Source organism: Pundamilia nyererei, unplaced genomic scaffold (assembly GCF_000239375.1).
Source record: "Pundamilia nyererei isolate P.nyererei 1_Seehausen unplaced genomic scaffold, PunNye1.0 scaffold00043, whole genome shotgun sequence".
Lineage (NCBI taxonomy): Eukaryota > Metazoa > Chordata > Actinopteri > Cichliformes > Cichlidae > Pundamilia > Pundamilia nyererei.
Genome location: NW_005187444.1, coordinates 1,166,057 through 1,187,397, shown reverse-complemented (window position 1 = coordinate 1,187,397; position 21,341 = coordinate 1,166,057). Strand labels below are relative to the sequence as shown.

The 21,341-nt window shown below is 41.3% G+C and overlaps 1 protein-coding gene across 1 annotated transcript in view; it reads right to left on the bottom strand.

The window, feature by feature from the left end:
* The window catches only part of ptpn9a (protein tyrosine phosphatase non-receptor type 9a), a 24,932-nt gene extending 10,784 nt beyond the window's left edge, over positions 1 to 14,148 (bottom strand). Inside the window, exons 1-2 of the mRNA XM_005731419.1 lie at positions 13,537 to 14,148; positions 2,690 to 2,833 (exon numbers count right to left, since the gene is read on the bottom strand). Coding sequence (XP_005731476.1) covers positions 2,690 to 2,833; positions 13,537 to 13,632 — 240 coding nt within the window. The 5' untranslated portion in view covers positions 13,633 to 14,148. The remainder of the gene's footprint in view (positions 1 to 2,689; positions 2,834 to 13,536) is intronic.
* Between the last annotated feature and the right edge of the window lie 7,193 nt (positions 14,149 to 21,341).

Below are 21,341 nucleotides of genomic sequence, written 5' to 3'. Positions count from 1 at the left end.
CATCACAGGGAAAAACATGTTTTTGTGCATTTTAAAACCTCACAGTAGCATCTCATTGTACAATAGGAAATGAACAAGTGGCAAATTGATCCTTGAGGTTTATCATTTGCCACATTCGCGGCACTAAACCAGGTTCGATTCTTCATTTTATGGCAACACTTAAAGCCGACCTCTCATTTCCCTAACCCTCCAAACAAACAGCGCACTGGAAACTTTCCCTCCAAGCCCCCTCCCTTCCCCCATTCTCCTAACGAATGACTTGTCCCCAGCCTCGTCCTGGTGCTGACGCAGCATTAAGCTGTGTTAAATGAGCTGCAGCGTGGTAGGGGAGACTAATCCTTCTTAAAGTCACACCGAAGGCGGTCATGAGCGAGCCAGCTACTCACTGGTGAACGCTACCTTGATGACTGAAATGACTTTACAAGAAAAGGACGGTGCCACAAGTACAATCATTAAGAAGTTAGAATTTGTGTGAAACTTGCCTGGCAACTTTTTGTTTGTCGATTTGATAAATGCCATTCTGCATGTTCATATTTGGAGCAGTATTGACATTTAGAGGGTAAACCCCCCCAAAAAACAAAACCTGCAGTAGGACCTGATGCCCTGAAAGTTTCACCTTTATCAGTTTCTGACTTGATAGTCATTTCACCAGATGTCCTTTCTGTGACACGTAGTGTCAGGTGAGTCCTCAGATTCACCTAATCCTTTTTTCATTTTGACTCTTTGGTGATCTCTCGATATCCCCGCACCAGAAGATTATACAGCCAGCATGCTACAGATATACAGTATGTTTTTAAACTTTTTTCACTGCATTTCTCCCCAGGGAGGTGGCTAAGAGCACAACAAGCAAACAGGAAGCAAAAAAGGAGAAGATCAGCCATGTCTATTTGACATGAATAGCTGTCATTTGCCTGTTATGCTTCAAAAAGGCTCCAAAATACAAAAGACAAGATCACCCCCACCCCACCCCAACAAAGTAAACTGAAAAAAAGTCACGTGCCATCTAGTTCACTTGACCTCTAACACAAAGTAGTTACATCCAGCCCTATTTTTGTGTTAACATGGTTTAGCATGCACGCCCAACATGTGAAACTTCATGTTCCTCCTTTAGACAGACTTCATAACCTCAGCTGACCAAACCAGCCCCTATTTTGATTTGCAACAAGCTTTCTGGAAAGCTTGAAAAGCCTGAATACCGCTTCTTGAAATATCCCCCGATGTAAAATTAAAAAATAAAATAAGTGCGCGAGTTGGTGTGTGTGTCAGGCCCCGAGGTTTGTGATGCATCAGCTCAGGCCATCTCTTGCTTGGCAACAGCCTCTGAGGAAATATGCTCAATGAAAAAGGGCCTTGTGCTGCCATTTCTGGGCACAGTGAAGACACCCCACACTCGTCAACCAAGAGGGACGCTTGTTGTCAACTGCAGCAGATTTTATAAAAACTACACAGAAACCCAGAATATAGCACTAAGTGTACATTTTCTTTGGAACAAGTCAGTAAACTGTAGTTATACGTCAGAAGCAACGTGTTACAGATTCATAACAGTCTGCTGCTCTCAGTTAGAAATCTAAATTTAGAGCAGCTATTAACTGGAAACCATCTTTTCACCAAAACAACTGCAATAAGCTTGAGATGAGTCAGGGCTTCAATTTTTTCCCTCCTTTAAAGGAGCTAAACCTAACCTAACGCAGGGGGCTTGTTTGGTTGCAGTTTGACCCTGGCTGACGGAGGCGCAGCGTCACATATCACATCATTGTCACTAAGGTGTTCTTTCACCTGCTTGTGACCTTAAGCAAAGCAGAGGAGCGGCCTTATAAAAACAGCACCCATCTGCACAGCCCACAGTGACAACACTAATCCAATCTCTGCCTTTAGCTGATCGCACCATTGTACCATAAGGATGTGTGCCCCCCCTTCAAATGTGGGATAAATTAGTTTCAGGATTTTTCTTTATTTATTTTTTTTTTAAATATACCCACACTTTGAGATTTTGGAGTAGTCAAAGTGCGAATTAAAACTTGCCAACCACTTAAATTGTGTTTAGTTTGCCCGGCGTTTTCAGTTTCTCTTAGATTGAAAACTATTTTGTTCTAAACCTGAAAAAAAAAACGGAATCTGAAATTTATTTATAAAATTTCAGGTGAGATCTGGGGAAGTTTTTTTTTGTTTGTTTTGGTTTTTAATATTGCTGGGAGGGAGAGAAAAATGGGAAAAAAAACAAAAAAAAAAACAAACCACTTATACTGAATGTTATCTATTGCGTTTAAGTGTTTCGAGCTCTAGCCACTCCCGTGTGTGTGTGACACGGCAAACCCAGGTGAAATGAAAGATAACATTGTTCGGTTATGTAAATGAAATCAAAATCTTGCCAGGACAAAGCCAAGAACAGCCTTGTATCAATGCACCCGTTTAACAAGCTTAAACATACATGGCAGGTATGTTTTACACAACCGTAGCACTGTTGATACTGAACTGTATGTAGGACCTGTTTAAATACTATGTACTAAAAAACAAACAAAAAACCCTCCAAAACTTCCAGCTTCATATTCAGTGTATCCTCAGATTTAATGGGGACTTGTAAACTTAGCTGTAGGCTGAAATTACAGTAGACTCCTTCAACTGAAGGTGATGAATCCACAGCAGCAGAGGGAGGACAGAGGAAAGGGCTGATAATGACTGATGCCCTTACCCTGTAACTGTGGAACAGCTCGATGGCTCGGAGGACGTCAAACTTGCGAGCCATGAGGAACTTGACGGCCAATTCCCTGGACAGCGGAGACACTCCATGCTGACTGGTCCACTTGTTGATTTCCTCCAGAAACTGCCTGGTAGCCTGAAACACACACAGCTGTTGTCAGAAAACTCTGCTGTCCCAAAATCTGAGGGTCAAGCAGGAAGGAAGTGAAACTGGGGGTTTGAACTTGATACATCCTCAAAGTGCTATCTACGGCCCCAGAGATTATTTGATGCAATGTTATGGCCTGTTGCAGTGGGGGATATGCTGCTGTATATCCTTGAGAATGAAGTAAAGAATGTAGCAACAAGCAGAAAGAAGATGAAGTAAACATTTACACCAAAATGAACACAAAAGTGGAGTGACACATGCAAATGGACACGTGTACATTACGGGGAGACATTTGTTGCTCGAAATAAAACTCGCAGCCTGAAGCATGAGCTGGGGAAGATAACCGAATCCTGCAAACTGGTGTTTATGACATGAAGCTGCTTTAATGACAAGGCTGCACAGACTTTTAATAGTACTTGGCAGTGAAATTACTTGTCTAGCTGTGGAGCACCAGCTTTTTTTAATTTTTTTATAAAAAAACAAAACAAAACAAAAAAGCCCGCACAACACGGATAAAGTCGTGTGTCCTGAGCTTGCTCGAACTGAAAGGTGTGTGTGCCTTGTTCAAAGAAATGGAACTGCGTGTCAGCATTATTCTTTCAAGAGAAGATGATTAATTGGCCATCAAACTCTGCATCTGAGGTGAAGATGATAATTGGTTTCTTAGGAAATCTGGCTGCAACTACAGGAAAGAATCTCTAATGGACCGAAACAGAATGGCAAGAAGCGTGAAAACAGCAACTGATGTTATGATTACTGGGGGTTATCTGGCATTAATGCCCAATATTTGCTCCCCTTTTGTGGTCTCTGCTAACAGTAAGGGAAACATCTGGCTCTTTAGCTCCCAAACACTCCATATTTTCACTAGCCTTTTGTTAACTTTGTCTATGTGCCACATGGTGCTGAGCAGGTACAGCCAGCTAAAAACTGCTGCAGCCAAAAATGACACCATGAGTGATGAAAATGAGCCAAAACACGAACGCTGCATGCGCCAACTCCATAAAGCTCTGCACAGCTGCAGGGAACTGCAAACTCACGGCACTCCTCTGTGGGATCGTCACACGTGATACCTATAAATATGTTTTTATAACTTCCTTAAGTAACAAAGTTCTCTCCCTTTTAAAAAGTGTGCTTTCAGCATTGTGATACCTTTAATGTCTTGCTGGCTTCATGCTGCACTTGTAATTTAGAAAAATGTGTTTAACTTCGAGGCCTTCAGCTCATCTTGGAAGTAACTTCTGCATTTAGCCTGCAGTCATTCAGGGGCTTCCTGCCTCTCCCCTCTTATTATATACACTCCCTCAGCTCCCCCCCCCCTCCCCTCCCACTCTCTGCGTTAGCGAGTCGGCACCAAGTGAATCCTTCAAAAAGACGACAGGAGGAGGCAATGAAAGCTCACGCTTTCAGAAAACACAGGGTTCCGCTCTTCTGCTCAGGCACGGCAGCAGTGGGGCACGCTCGGGAGACAGGAAGTCAAGTTCAGGGAATCCGCGGCTCTTCAGGAATACAGAACGATCCCTGATGAGCGCCGATCCTGAAGACAGGATGCCACTGTCTCCCCTCGGCAGAGCTAGTGCTTTCAAAAGCAGGAGGGCCTGCAGCTTTTGCTCTGTTCAAGAGGCCTTAGCATGCAAGGGATGAGGGATGATTGCACCTGACAGGGCTGAGGCCTGTTGACATCCGATTCTCATGGGAAAAAAATGTGGAAGGGAAGCGGGGGAGGGTATAATGAGTTATGAGGTTTTCACTGTAGAGAAGACACAATGTGTCATAAAATGTGGGAATGGCCAACAGAGAAGAGCAAGGAAAATAAAAATCCTGGAATGAGCCATTAAGATACACCTGCTGCGATACTTCTGAATGTATGTACTTCATGATACTTTCTTCTGAGCAGCTGGGGAAAAGCTGCTGACACAAAATTACTGCAAACTCATTAATGTATCCTACACAGACATGCAAACAAAAAGGGGCCATTAAGGGTCCATTCCTCTAAATGTTTGCCCCGCCACATGCCTGCCTGGACTTCCTGCCACGGAAAAGTGACAACCGTGTCTGCAGATTCCAAACAACAGGGTCTAGAGAGATGGAAAACAAACAAACAAAAAAAGAAAAGAAAAAAAAAAAAGAAATCTGTCCATTATTGGTCCAACAACCAGAAACAAGCGAAACCAATAAGGTCCTGTTTTGGACCACGGAGCTAGGTCCAGTTTACCCAGCGCCCTTTGCAGATCTGTGCGATACACAAGCAGTGGACTTCGGACTAGTTTGCAGGGAAAACTGTGATAAATCTACTCAGCGATAACAAGAAAAAATAAAATAAAATCTAACATACATGCGATCCGCAAGTGGGTTTGACAAGCGAAGTCCTCAGTCAAAGCAAACGCATTTGACGCAACTCGCAACTTTAAAGAAAATGATCCAGATTCATAACATTTATTGGCTTCTTCCTCTGGCCGCCACCTCTCCAGCACATTTCATGACATTCAACGTGGGATGTTTCCTTTGCTTTGGCTGCGAGTACAGCTATTTCCTAATATTACAAAATTCTAGTCTACAAATCTAAAAGCACAACAGGTATTTAATATGGGCCTTGTGCTCTTTGTTGTTGCTGCAACGTTAAGCGTTTGCGCTCTTTTGTTGGCCAAAGACAGCTTCCTGTCAGGTTACCTTCAGGTACACTCAGGTTTCCAAAAACTTCAGCGGTCTGACAGCTGCTCATAGCCTTTTAAGGACAGCCTGCCAACTCCAGGTGGTGACCCTGTGTTCCAGTAGAAGCCAGTCTTGTTTGGCTTTTCTACACTGGGGCCATATCTGCCAAGAGTGGAATGTGAGGATGAACCAGTTTGTTTTCATGATAGCGCACCGGATTGCTGTGGAAGACTCACTGCAGAGGAGTGACTTATTCAATTCCCGGAGGATGCATAAATATTTGGCTGACTTGCCCCACTTTTGAAATAACCGGAGATTTTCTTTTTTCCTTGAAGTTCAATTACTTAAAAAAACAAAAAACAAAACAAAACAAAAAAAAAAACCACACCACTTGATTCGAGCTTATGTGTCCTGCCATAGCCAGAGGGATTTCTGTGAGCACAGAATGAGTTTGTATCTAGTCACAAGTCATCCTGACTGCAGAGAGAAACATTTTCTGGCCTGACGTTACATAATCCTGTTTTTGTTGTGAGTGTTGTTCGCTGGTTGTGGCGGACGATGACAGACAATAACTAATTGATCAGATTTGCTGTGGTTGCGACCTCCTGTGTTGGGAGTTAACTGATGAAGTTGTGATTGATTATTAGCGCTAAAAGCAAAGATCCAGTTGTACAAACATGTTACAACACCCCACCCTAAAGGGGTCACTGCTACAGGAAATCACTACAGGAAGATGTCTGCTATAGGGAGAAAGGAGCTATAATCAGCAGCAGTCAGGAGTTAACAGATTCAAGAAACTAATGAACCATGATATCACTTTCACACCTTTATAATGCTGCACTTTGCATTGTGGAAATCATTACTGATAGCAGCATACTGGCAATGCATTCATTTAGTCAGCATTTCCACTTTGACAACTGAAAGTTGATTAACATACATTATCCTCTACACTCCTATTTTCTGTGTGATCGAAATGTCATGCCACTCGACTATTATTATAGTACATTCCCCTACATTCATTGACAACCTTTATTCTATGCTGCTTCAACCCACGTTCTTCTAAGACTAAGGCTCCTGCCACAACTGCCCACCATGCTACGAGCATGCATGTTGAAAAAGTAGTTCATCAATAATGACTAAATAATCTTGCAATTTGTCTCCAAGGAACAACGTCGTGGTAAGCTGCAATTACCATCCAATACTGCTATACTTTTTATGTCAAGGTAACTCCAGGGTGACTATTTTGAGCAACAATGTTGCCAATCAGTTATCGTGATTACTTTCTATTCATTTTTGTGAATAAAACATCCCAGTCACATCTTCCTTGTGTCTGAGTTAAGATCCATGTGCAAAGGTTTTGTTCTGTCCAGTCATCAGTAGAAAAACTGTATTTAGTAAACCAGGATCAAAAACTCTTAACTGGACAGAAAAACAAAGCACTGTTTGCATAAACTTTGCCTGATGAGGGTCTGAGGCCCAACATGTTATAAGTAAAACAAGTCAATTCTTTCTGTGCATGTTTACTTCAAATAAGCTTACAGTAAACAATAATATTTGCTCCATATTGATATAATGGCATCAGAAAGTTGCTGCAGATTTGTCGACTGCACGACCATTATGTGAAGGTGCTCTATTGGATTGAGATCTGGTGATTGTGGAGGTCACCTGAGTTCAGTCTCACATTCAAGATCCAAGTTTTGTGACATGCTCTGTTATCCTGCTGAAAGCAGCCATCAGGAGACGGGGATGGACATGGTCAGCAACAAAATCTAAGTAACTTCAGGTGTCTAAAGGATGCTCAGTTGCCATTAAGAGACCTAAGTGTGTCAGGAAAATATCCCTCACACTATTATACAACCAGCCTGAAACGATAATACAAGGGAGATGGCTCCATTTTTTCATATTCTTTATGCAAAATTTTTCCAATTTTTTTCATTTTCTGATTTTGGTGAACAAGTATCATCTACTTCAAAGTTTAACATGTTGTGGGTTCAGAGATGCTGTTCTGCACACCATGGCTGTAACAAGTGGTTATCAGACAAGCCAACTCACCCTCACCTCAAATTTCTTCTGTTGTCCAATTAGCCTCAATTTCCCCTTTCTTAACTGACAGTTGTGACACCCACGTGGCCCCCTGCCACTGTAGGCCATCTGCTCCAACGTTCAATATGTTGTGGCTTCGGAGATGCTCTTCTGCACACCTCTTGTTGTAACAAGTGGATATTGAGTCACTGTCGCCTTCCCATCAGCTTAATTTTTTCAGACCAGTCTCTGTATCCCCCCCAACTTCTCTTCTCCTGATGCTCACTTTGAACTGCAACAGGTTCTTATTGATCAGTTCTTCATGCCTAAAATGCACCGAGTTGCTGCTATATGGCTGGTTAGAAACTCTCATTAACCAGTAGTTGAATGGTACATAATGAAGCACCTGATTAATGTGCAAACTGGAATTTTCACATGTACCACAATGCTTGGTTATAAGAACTGGTCCTGAATGTCTCAGTACTGACATCAATAATCAGTCCACTGCATTTATAATCCGAGAAGGATTCGTGGTGACTGTATCAGTGTGTCAGCTTATATTTTATGGAAGGATTACTGAAAACAGTGCTGCAGGGGTGTCTGCAGTGTCATGCTTACACTTTGATCTTAGGAAGAAGGCTGATGCATTTCTTCATCATTCTCCCCCCCGCCCGCCCACCCAGGATTCATGGCTGCCCGTCACATGGTTTTTCCAGCATTTATTTGATTACAGATGCCATGCTAATCTATTTACAAATGTAGGACTGCTGTTGCCAAGCGCCTTCGATTCACTTCACTGAGTCCCATTTGGCACGAGTCAATACCAAAACAGGAAGTCAATAACGTCACTATCTCCCTATTCCCACTTTCCCTCACTCTGCTGCTTCCGGGGAGTAGACTCTACTCAACACACACACTCTGTAACTCATAAAGTCCCCCCACCCAGAGTCTAGTGGAAATACTTTTAACAGCTGCCTTTAGAATGAAGTACCACTACACCAGTGTATACTCCCAAGAGAACACACACACGGCTGCAGATGTAATGAGGGCGTCCGGTACCCTAGCAGGGGCCCTGGCTCACACAGGAAATGGAGCAGGCAGATAAGGAGCTTTCTGCTGGCCAGATGATGAGGAGTCGGTGGAAAGAGAAAGCACGAGCATGACTGGCACCGAGAAGTAGTATATATGAGAAATCGAGCTTCTGCAAAGTCATAGTTATTCCACCACAGTAACTGCACTGCTCTGCTGACGCTGGATTTCGAAATAATTGGGTAAGCTTAACAGCGAGTTAACTTCAACTGGTTATGTCTAAACCAGAAGCTGATGAAATCTTACATAATCTAATACGACAGCCATACATAAACCCCTACCTTCATGAATGAGTTAGACTGCTGTTGATTCAACTTGAATTTATTTTTAGAGGCAGCAGTCTGTGGTGCTTTTATTATTATTTTTTTTAAAAACTGAATTATATTGAGAAACGTCCTCTACTATCTCGAGTATCATCAGTGACATCAATGAGGTGGAAAAAATACCAGAAACTGTACAACAACCCATAGAGGATCAAACACTGATTTCTGCGAACAGATGGTTATGCTAACTTTATATTTAACACCCCCCCCAAAAACAAAACAAAACAAAAGAAGCACAACTAATCTTTAAATGTAAATAAATGTGGAATGCATTTGTTTGCAAATCATATAAACTCTGTATTAGGGCTGGGCTATATCATACCGTTCACGGTGTAATTTTGGGCAACGATAAGAAAATGAAATATTGCGATAGAATATGGGTAAAATGCGAATGCGCAGTCCTATGTTTACATAGGCACATGGCGGCGACACAGATTGAGAAGAGCGAAAGTGGATCGTTGAATGAAACGGATGAACCAGAACTGGTTTGTAAAAATGCTGCAACTTCAGTGGTGTGGAACTGGTCTGGCTTTCATCCGTCAGATACACAACAAAGCACTATTTTTGGTAGAGCATGCTAGCGGGCCGTCGTTATTACCGTGTTGTTTGGAAAATACGGCCACTTAAAATCAATCCTTTGATTTTTCTGAAAATCGACAGTGCCCTTTATAATCCCGTGTGCCTTATGTATGAATTCTGGTTGTGTTTACTGACCTCGAAATGAAAATCTGTCAAATGTTTCAATACGACTTTGCTAAGCTACGAACCCGCACCGCTTGATGGATTGTCGGAGCATTACGGCTATTGTAGCCAGGCGCCTTGCGGAGTCATATGTACTGTGCTTCAACATAATATTACCGTATTGTGTGTATAAGCTATTTTTAAGTTTTGTGGATATTATACATGGTTATGCTGAGGATATGTCGGCCAGTTTCCACTGGAAATGCCTTTTGGTTAAACTGTCAGCAAGGAATTTGCATTTGCACTGTTATATTTTTATATAACTAATGCACATAAAAAACAGCTGCTTGTTTAAGTGAAAATACATTGATGGTTTGTTGCACTAATAAAGTTGTGGAGTTGTAAAGTATTTTGTCTAGTGTCAATTATATTGTCAATTATATCGTTATCGCAAATTTTCAAATGTATATCGTGATAAATATTTTTGGTCATATCGCCTGCTCTACTCTGTATGTAATTGAGGAAAAAACACAAAGACAGTTTTGGGTCTTTGCATTTCATGATGCATGACCTATCTGGACTGCAGGCAGGCCACCTTAGCAGCTGGTCTTACTACTCAACCATACTGCTACAATATGTGCAGAATGTGAATGACATTACAGTTCTTGAATAAACAAAGCCGTCCCAGAAAGAAGGGAAAACCTGTGTGGCAGTAAATGCTTAAAAACCTGTTTATAACATTCATGTCGCCTTCACTGATCTCCAAGTTACCAATGTCAGTGGTCATTGCAGGCTGTATGTTGACAAATTATCCAGATAGCAGCATTGCAGCATCCATGACTTCCAAATCAAAATTCCAAGTTTTCATTCATCCACGACAGTTTTTCCACTTTGACCTCAGTCCATCTTTTATGAGCTGGGATCCTGAGAAGCTGATAGCATTTCTGGATCTCTCACATTGTGTTTTAACTCACATTTGTAAATGCAGTTTTTGGTATGTCTCCCATAGCCCACGCAGATTTTTTTTTTTTTTTTTTTAAACTCAGAAGAGCATTTGATTTTAAATGCAGAGCCGCCCCAGGGCCCAAAAAAGAAATCAGGGCCGATAAATATTGGTTTTTGGCCTCGTGTGCAGGGATTTCTCTGGATTCTCTGAATCTGTTAATGATACCATGTACTACAGATAATGAGAAGCCTAAACTTTTACTTTGAGAAACATCCTAGTTAAACTGTTGCCCATGCGGTCTTTTGCAGAGCGCTGAGCCTCTTCCCATCTTCTGACTGAAAAGCCTCACAGGGATGTTCTTTTTATACCCAATCATATTACAAACTAACCTAATTATTTCTGAGATGTTCTGCCAGAAACCTCCGTTCCTCCCCCCACAGTACACAGACTTTACAGTCTTTCGTGGCCCCAGTCTCAGTTTATCTGATCATTCATCTCGGTGCTATTTTCAATTACATTTCTATTTACATTTTTGCACACATGCTATTTTTTCCTGAAAACAGCCAATACCGAATAGCACATCACAAACACTTTAGTTATCAAATCTGAGTCAGAGGCTCACTCATGTTGAGCAAACGTTTCAAAATAAGTTAAATAACAGTTTGCGAGGAGAAAGAAGAAACATGCACGACACTGGTTCAGTCTCTTAACCACATAGAGGAAGTCAACCAAATCCTCAAGCACTTAAAGCAACATTTTTCAATACAGAAAGTGGAAAATCCATTCTGCAAGCTAGAGCATATAGTCAGGACTGGATCATGTGACCCTGAATCCTCCCTTTGTTATGCTGCAATAGGTGTAGGCTGCTGGGGGATTCCCATGATGCATTGAGTATTTCTTCTTCAGTCACCTTTCTCCCACACCGTGTGTTAATAAACCTCTCTGCATTGAATCATTACTGTTATTAATCTCTGGCTCCCTTCCACAGCATGTATTTTGTCCCATCTTCCTTCCCTCACCCCAGCTGGTCGCGGCAGATAGCCTCCCTTCTCAGAGCCTGGTTCTGCTCGAGGTTTCTTCCTTCCCACTGTCACCAAAGGGCTTGCTCATAGGGAGTCATGACTGTTGTAGGGGCTACCTTACAATATAAAGTATGCACACAAAGCTTCCATTAAATGCATGTAAAATTATCCATCCATTCTCTTTCACTTATACTTATTAGGGTTATGGGGAGGCTGGAGTCTATCCCAACTGCCATAGGGCGAGAGGTGGGCTACACTTTGGACAGGTTGCGAGACGGTCACATGACTAACACAGACAGTCAACCATTCAGACCTATGAGCAGTTAAGAATCACCACTTAACATAACCCCACTGACTGCATGTGTTTACAGTGTGGGAGGAAGCCAGAGTACCTGGAGAGAACCCACCTAGACACTGAGTGAGAAAAAAAAAATCATTATCAAAGAATATGGGCAAAACGGAAGCAACACTTCCTTTATAATTTTGTTGACCTTGACTACAGGTTCACTCTTGCCCGTTTGTTTTCCTCTCTCTGCCGTCTTCATTGTGCTCACTTCTGTTCTCTCCGACTTTGTGCTGTTACCCAAAAGTTCAACTGTAACAGCGAAGCAGAACTTACAAACCAATGAAAGGCATAAACTGCTCCTCATTTATAACAATATTCAGACTGACTACAGGCTGCTACTGGACGTAAACGTAGACTTGCTCTCACCTGGATCAGGAGCTGTACTGCAGACAAACAATGAAGCGCAGAACCGGAATAGAAATGGGCAGTTTTCTTTAGGGGTGGTGTGATGAAATTGAGGGACACTTGAGCACCCCTAAAAAGAGTCTGAACTCGCCTATGTAAGATACCGATACCAGCATCGGCATCGATACCATCGATATTTCGATCTGCCCACCTCTACCATTCATGCATAACTCTACTACTACACTCTGTTTTATAGCTAGGTCTGTAAAAGATTTCCATCCTCATATGATTAAATACTTGAAATCGCAGGAATATTCAACTCAAAAATCACAAGTCAAAAAAGAGCAAACAAGCAAATCTTTACACTTGAGGACCTGTTCAGACATTATCGCAAACAAACAAAAACAAAGGCTGGCTGCTTATCTGTCCATCATCTAAGGGATTTATCAAGCAAATCCTTCTGCTCCAATAATCAAGAGTCTCATCATTCCTAGAATAAACGCTCCGTTCTTCGGGCTCAGAGTTCTTGAAGCCTAGAATGAGCCAATAGGCCAATTCCTGTTCTTGGAATAGTTTTCTCAGAATTCTCCCACTTCTCACTACTTCCAAGCCTCGAAGTAGAAAAACAGGCCAATAATGTCGAAAACGATTTGATAACTTAAAGCTGGTGTTTAAGAGTGTGGGGACAGAGTTTGCACGGCTATTTTTTACTTAAAGCAAACAACAAAGTACTGAAATATTTGAGAGAAACGCACTTCCTCCATCCTTAACTTGGAAAGTGCGGCGATATGTGCGTTAAAATGTGCTCGGATGGCACGGCATGAGCATGCATGACTCTTTACGCTGAGCCAAGTTTCTACTGTGTACATTTTGTCAAAGACCGGCCAGCGTTTCCGACTCTCGCGGCCAAGCAGTTTCCCGTCAATACACCGTGTTTAACTACGACACACGAAACAAACATGCCCCCCTTCCCTTCCATTTTCTAGGGGGGCGATAAAGACAAGCTCGGCCTGTGCTGCAGCCCATCAGCTCAGCCGCTGACAGTGATGCAAAGAGAGCAGTAATGCGCCAGAAATCGATACAATATTTCCGCTCGGCATTCAGGACCGTTTCGGAGCACAGCCACCATTTGCGCACTCGCAGTACACAGGGCAAAAAAGCCTCCAGGTAGAGTCTCGAGACTGAAAGATTTTTATTTATTTATTTATTGTTAGCCAACATAACCCAGAAACGAAGAAGTGTAAAAGACACGGACTCTCAGGGCCTACCTGCTCTTCCTCCGCTGATAAAGTAGCTGCCATGATTCCCGTCAAATCTTTGACCACTTCTTTTTTTGTTTCCTTCCCGACACTGATCAGTTTCATACAGCAGAGGATGGCGGTGATGTCGGTGTGTCTGTCCCTCGTGTGAAAAAACGGGGTTTGGAGGAGGAGGTGGAAGAGGAGGGGGGAGGGGGGGGGGGGTTGTCCCTCTCGCTCACAAACTTGAAGGCATCTAAAAACGCCACAGTTTTCAGCCGAGTGTGTTTGCTTCTGATACCGCCTGCGATCGCGAAGCACGCGGGCCAATTAGCATAAATCTACCAGTCTACAAACTCGAGCGAGCCGCTGATGTGTCAGATTTCACCGAGAAGGAAATTAGAAATGGAAAAGGGAAGGAGGGGGGAAAAGCACGGCGCTCGGAACAGCCTAGACGAGGACTCGCTTCATTCAGCTCGGGTTCAGACCGTGTTCAGCACACGTCGGACTGCGGCTGCCCGCTGCCTCCTCCAAGCCATGTATCGCAAGTTTTGAAGCTGTGAACCTCGCCTTTATGCTGTGAGACGGTGACACGCGCACGACCCTGAGCACCGCGAGAGACAGCAGGCTTTTCTCTCTGCGTATTGCTGCGCCCCCCCTAGTGGATAAGTCGAGAACATGACGAAAGCACACTGACCTCCGCCTTCATTCATAAAAATAGAAAACTAACAGGGGAAAAAACGTCACTCTTAGCATCGGTTAAACATAAAATGATGCTTTGCTTGAAAAAGAACACGTGAAAAGTGCGTTCAGTGATATGCATTATTATAATATGTTTCCTGTAAGTACAAAATTTGAACTCTGTTAATCTCAATTTAGCTAATTAAGTGAGTAGTTTTGACTAGGGAGGCTATATTTCAAGTGAAATTTATAGTTTTTCAGCATTTATCCTAAAGCACCTGGAACGTTTTATTTTTATATTACTACTACTAATTCTAGCAAGTTTGAATGAACATTTAATGTTTACTAGAGTTGGGCGGATCAATCCAAATATTTATAGTATCAATAGCAATGCTGGCTTTACTTTTTCTATCCTCTAAGTTGGGTATGGAGCCCACTGGTAAATTATTCTTTTGGAAATGGAAAAAAATAAACCTCAAACATATACTATGGTACATTTAAACCACATAAGTTTACCCAAAGTGCATAAGAGACCTGTCTCTGTCACAGTTATGAACATGCATGAACAGGTTGAATGTGTGTTTTGTTGTATTAACTAAATATCGTGGAAAGTAATCACAACCCGTAAATAAGCTGCGTTTTTAGGTTAAATGTGTTTTGGTATCAGCGAGTCTGGCCCTGTATTTACTTACTTTCTAATATTTCTAAGGTAATGTAGGTAAAGAAGCAAAAGGTGTAAACGTCTAGCAGCAAGGCACTAGCTGACTGAAAATATATCTTTGCATGCTAGCTATATTTTCAGGTGAGGATGTAGGGCTATTTTTAAACATGTTAACTAAAAAATAGAATCTTAGTAACACACCTTGTTGAGTGTGAGGAGTTAGCTAAAACTGATGGCTATTTTATGTAAGAGCTAGTGCAATTAAATTGTTAGCTTAGCACATTTTAGCGTACAAGGTAGAGATTTGTTAGCCCACCTTCTGTCCTATGGTAAGAAAAAACAATAATTTGAAAGTCTGGAGGCACTGCTCATTTCTTTATATTTTGCTTCCAAGGGTGCACATTTTCTTTTCTTTTTTTGTTGTTGTTGTTATTTTTTATTTTTTTAAGTAGTATTGAGCAATAGTTATCCAGGCTGCCAAGTGTTTCTTTGGACATTGGCTGGTTTCTCATTCATTTTCAGTCCAGTCATGCTGTTCATACATGTAACAGACAACTTAGCAAAGAACCAATTTTAATTTCCTTCTCAAGCCACTTTGTTACAAGCATCCTGTTGCAAAACCATACCAGTTGTGGTACCAGAGGACATAAAAAGAAATAGTTCACCCCCCCCCCCAAAAAAAAAAACCCCCCCCCCAAAAAAAAAAAACTAAACAAAACCCCAAACAAACAAACAAACAAACAAACAAACAAACAAAAAAACCTATCCACAGCAGCAAAGACCCGAGACAGGATCTGGCTCTGTAGTTGATCCATCACTGTTCACTGAAACCTTGTCAGAAATGGTCTCAGTGGAGCGGTGGCTGCCAAGAAGCCATTCTTAAAGAGAGAAAATGTGAAGAAAACTCTGAGGTAAATACTGAAAATTAGTGGCAACATGTCTTATGAAGAGATGATTCCAGATTTGAACATTAAAAATGGTCATCAATAAGCACAGAAGAGGTCATGTAGAGGTACAACAGTGACTTTCTATAGACATTTGTGAAACACGGTGGAGGCGCTCTCTTAGTTTGATGCTGCATTTTAGCCAGTGGTGTTGGACATCTTGTCAAAACTGATAGAATTATAAACTCAGAACAGTACTGTCAGATTGCAGTACCATCTGGAAACCATATGATTGGCATCAGCTTCATTTTTCAACATGAAAACGATCCCAAACACACTGTAAAAACATATCTGGATATTAAAAAACAAATGCACAAAAGAATGGAATGCCATCAGTCATGGATTGGCCTCCCCAGAGCCTCGACCACAACATTATTGAAGCAGTGTGTGATCATCTTAACAGAAAACAGAACAACAGACAGCCAATATCCAAAGAAGAGCTTTGAATGTCCGTCAAGGAGCCTGGAGAACTATTCCTGAAGATACTTAAAGAAATGACAAGAAAGCTGCCTCAGAGAGTTTAAGCTGTGTTGGCCATACCAAATATTGACCCTCAAGCGTGTTAGAATTGTACTTACTTTATATACCTTATAAATTCCTCATATTCCATGGATGTTCTCACATAATTCAATAAACTGCTCCACCTATTCCCCATTTTTCTTGCAAAATATAAAGAAATAAGGGGTGGCTCAAGACTTTTGCACAGTGCTGCAGCTAATTTGTTTGTTGGACTCCAAGCTTTATTCCTGATTCAAGAACTTTAAATCCTATTAATGAAGGGTTAACATTCCTTTTATTCTTTCCGCCATTGAGCTGGCACTGCGGCCTCAAACAGCTTTTTCTCAGTTAAAAACAAAATTAATCCAATGAACACCAGAATCACCATTAGCCAGTAAGCGCCATAGGTAGGACTAACAGCAATGTCATGGTGTTTGTTGAGGTTGTCAAGCTGTGCATTGCAACTTTCTTAAAGGTACATGCAATCTGAAGCACAATGTTATTGTAATTTTCAGCCACTGTAATCTGCATTCATAGTGTGCAGCTTTGTGCACATTTTTCATCAGCTATGAGTCTACATCACAGCTGCACTCCCCAAACCAGCAGTTCGCATTATTAATGCATTACATAAAGTGGGAAGACACAAATAATAATATGAGCTGGCCCATCCATAATAGTTGGTTGCACTTATAGCAGTTTAATTAGTCAAACTCTCAACTCTTGCTTCCTCCTTGCTACATTATAATCTAGTAGAGTTTACAGGAAATGCATGACATCATAAGAATTAGAAAATACCCAAGAGCACGATAAAGTCACTGTAACATGAGCCACAGACACAATACAGGTCTCCCTTGGAATATTATGGGCTGCTCATATAGTTCAGCAGGGAGGTTATTTCGAGCGCAGCCAGGAGATTGCATATACCACAAAGCTATTGAAGGCAATCATTTCACGCCTTTGGGTGTTTTAACGAGACCGCAAAGGTAAAATGATGCAAAACAAAGTGAGAGGCCGGGCTTATCTCAACATAGGTAGATAGAGAAGGAAGGGAAGATGGCAGTGTTTGTCAACGTGCTTCTGTAGGCCATCAAATATAGGAACACTGAAATGCACGATTATTCCCCCCCACAATAAGCAAACCTTAAATATTGAAGCGTGAGAAAGTCTGACTTGAAAACCAAAGGGAAAAGGGAGTGGACAACAATAGACTTCCTGTGAAACCAGCTGACATCATCCTTTGGGAAAATGTGATTGGTAAACCTTTAGCCCTTCCCCCTCATAGTGTCAATCTGACTAAAAGGAAGAAAAAAAAAGGACGCAGTAAACCTGTGACAAATTAAGATTTCTATAGTTGATAAAAATCAACTCAAATCAATAAAAGCTAGAGAGGAAGATGAGGTTCTCTACAGTTGTTGAAAAAAAAAAATCAGTTCGCTACAAGATGGAAGTTGTTTTACATAATGCGGGTTAATGACACTTCAGGCTTTATACATCAAGTTTAAAATGGGTGCTAAATGGATTTCGCAAACACACAAACACACTTAGCCAAACTCTGTGAACCCAGTGCTGCATGAAGCTGTATGATGTTAGTGCTATGCGTGCTAACTGAGGAGATTTAATGACCTGAAGAGCAGTTTACACTCTTTTACTAACGTGGCACACAGATGAAGTTTGCTCTCACTGATATTACTGTCAGACGTGCACAGAGAGAGAGAGATGTACAGAAGAAACACAAATCTGCTTCACTCCGTAAACGTCTTGTAACAAGGTTTTCGTAAAGATCAGAGCATTTGTGTGTGTGTGTGTGGAGGGGGGGGGACTGACAGCACGATGAAAAGTGTATCTGTGAATTGGCAGGTGCTCGGTTCCTGGAAAGTACTGCTGAGTCATATCGGAATTCTTGCAGTAACCACACATCTCGCTTTGCTCTGTTTGACATGTCTCTCAGTACAGAGGTGAAAGAGGAAGTATCTGACTGTACTCGATGAACTGCATTTGTCAATTTGCTCTGGATTACACAAGGCGTATTCTTTAGATTTTTGCAGAAACCTTTAACCGCAGATGCAAGAAAACTGGGGGATTAACTCTGCAAACACTTGCAGAAACGTTGCTTTTTTGCAGTTTTTCCAAATTATGGTTCATTAAAGAAAAAAAAAATTAACTGATTCATCGTCACAAACCACATCATGCTTTCCAGGACTTGTCGTGTGTAAATGTGGTATGCTGAACTTCTTTCAGCTGCATTGTACACTTAGTGATCTACGTTTCCCAGAATCAGTCTACCCCAGAGAAGTGTTGAAACGTGTTGTTTTCACCTGTCAATGTTCCACGTAGGTGGCGAGAACAATAGTGATACTGCTGTAAGAGCAAGACAAGGAGAAAATTATGTTCTTTTTCCAGGTATAGAAAATGTGAGTGTTGATACAAATACATGACAGTTATGCTGGTCTATGGAGGCATCAAAGGGTGGATATAAAAGTGCCATTTTTATAAGATAATTCAAAAAAACAAAACTATAACATGCTGTTTAAAAAAAAAAGATTAGCATGCCCTGTTTCAAAGTCTATTTTTGTTACCAAAGTTTTATGCCCCAGTATCCTGTCCCCCTCCAGTTTAATGCTCATGCATCATCTCTCCTATTATTTGGGTCAACCCACATCACTATGCCAATACAGAGCTGCAGGACATCTTTTTCAGGTTGTTTTTCAGGCTGGGTAACACAGGATGGTAGAACTTTTAGAACATCTATAGTAACACAGGACCTTGAAAAGTAAGAGCTGGGGCGCAAAGAACTCTGGGTAGAAACATATGGCACAGGACCATTTTTCATGTCTCAGTGTTGCATCAGGAAGGGCATCCAATGAAAAAACTTGGCCAAAATCAAAAACGAAGACATTTTTGGAGGCTTGAGTCCTGTTTACAATTGACATATAATTAACCCTTGTGTGGTGTTCGTATTTTTGTTACTCAGCCAGTGTTCATGGGTCTGGTGGACCCGCTAGAGTTTTGGTTTTCCAAATTAACACTATCAAACAATTTTATGTTAAATTACTCAACAGATGTTTACTTCATCCCAATTACAAGACATATGAACAGCAAACATGGTTAATTTTTTCCCTTTACCTTTGTTAGATCACATTTATGAATTAATGTGCTTCTCGTTTTTCTTTTATATAAAATGTTATAAATAAATCAGTTATAATCAAGTGGAGTGGGTGGAAAGACACAACACATTTACACGTGAAAAAATAATTAATTGTTTAATTTTTCTTTTGAAAAAAACTGAACACGGGTCTCACAGACCCGAACACCATACAAGGGTTAATAGCATTTGATAAAAAGAACATCAAACCAAGGGTCAAGTGGTAGTGTGATGATTTGGGTCTGCTTTGCTGCTTCAGGACCTGGATGGCTTGCCAGGTTATCTTTGTCTAATATTAACATTTCCTTGATGTTCTTTGATCCGAAGCATGTAAGTGTGACAAATATGGGAAAAAAGAAAGCGGTAAGTGAGGCAAATAGATTTTTCACAGCACTGAACGTGAGGCTGGACACAAAAGGCTGGGCCGAGAGATCGAGTTGAAAAGGACGTGCAAGAAGGCTAGAGTAGTTTATGGACAGAAACTGAAATTCACTAACAAGTGAAGTTACTGTGTTGGGAAGATGGAGTACTTTGAGGAACCGATAAGTGTAGAAAATGGGAGTCTGAGAAAGACGGATGGAGGACAGTTAGTAGATCATGAAGTGCAGAGGATTAGTGAATGAAAACGTGAGGGCAGCTACAAAGAGGATGAAGTGGTGAAGTGAAGACATGAGGAAGAGAGTGCAGGCAGGATGTGGTGGGTGTAGACGAGTGTCAGGGGTGATTTTTGACAGGAGGATACAGTGAAAGGAAAGGTTTACAAAGGGGTAACGAAACTTGTTATGATGTGTGGTTTGGACACAAACTGACAAAAAAAAAAAAAAAAGAAAAAACAGAAGGCCGAGCTGAGTTGAAGAGTTGACCACAGAGACGATTCATGTAGGTAGTAAAGGAGGACATGCGAAGGGTTGGTATGTCAGAAAAGGAGGCTGGAGATAGGGAGAGATCTGCTGTGGCAACCTCTAAAAGAAGCAGCCAAAAAAAAAGATTAAATAATAGTAGAGTTTACATTTTTGTTTAAACATTTGACCCAAAATATGAACATTAATGTAGACCTATAGTAACAGTCAGCAGAACGGCTGTGTGTTTAGAAACCACAACTTGGAGATGGTTACAGTCTATGAAAAATGATCTGCCCATCAAGGAAGTGTAGCAGTATTTCATGGGCTAAGTCTTTTTTTTGCTGGTGGAAACGGAGAAAAGGTCAGGGCATTACTAAAGTATACATGCCCCACCCTCACTGAATCATGACTGTGGATGACTACTAATTAAGCAACCTTAAATTTAATTTATAGAGAAATTATAGACGAATAATTGAAAACAGAATCGAGGTACTTAAAAAAAATACTATGGGAGCAAAGGGTGAAAGGTATTCTTTCTTAGAAAGACACTATCAACATCAGACAGCCTAGATGTGGTAACCTCAGGCAATCGTCTGTGGCGTGCCTGCTCAGAGGATGTGCTGGCACAGGTTGTTGAAACATAACCCCAACAGACACTTTCACGTCTTTTCCTGTTGACAGTTTCCACCCTCCTCTTCACGGTTATGCAAATGGCTCAGTAAGCCAAATGTGGCTCAGCTCACAGGAGATGCTCATGAATGCTGCTATTGAGTGCTCTCTCATTATTACGAGTCATACACTGAAACATCACCTACTCAACACCTATACTGACAGAGCAATCAAGTCTGAACTGTCTACCTAGGGCTTTTAAACACAACACATTTTATGTATCCACATTAACATGTATGTATATTTTTTAAGGTTATCAATGATGCCAGCTTTTCAGTGAAGGACTTATATTACAATGAAATATGTCATGTTTAACTTGCACTAATATTTTGACAAAATGTCTCAAATCAAACTGATTTAGTCTTTTAACAAAACTGCAAAAATCCAGCAGTCTGTGG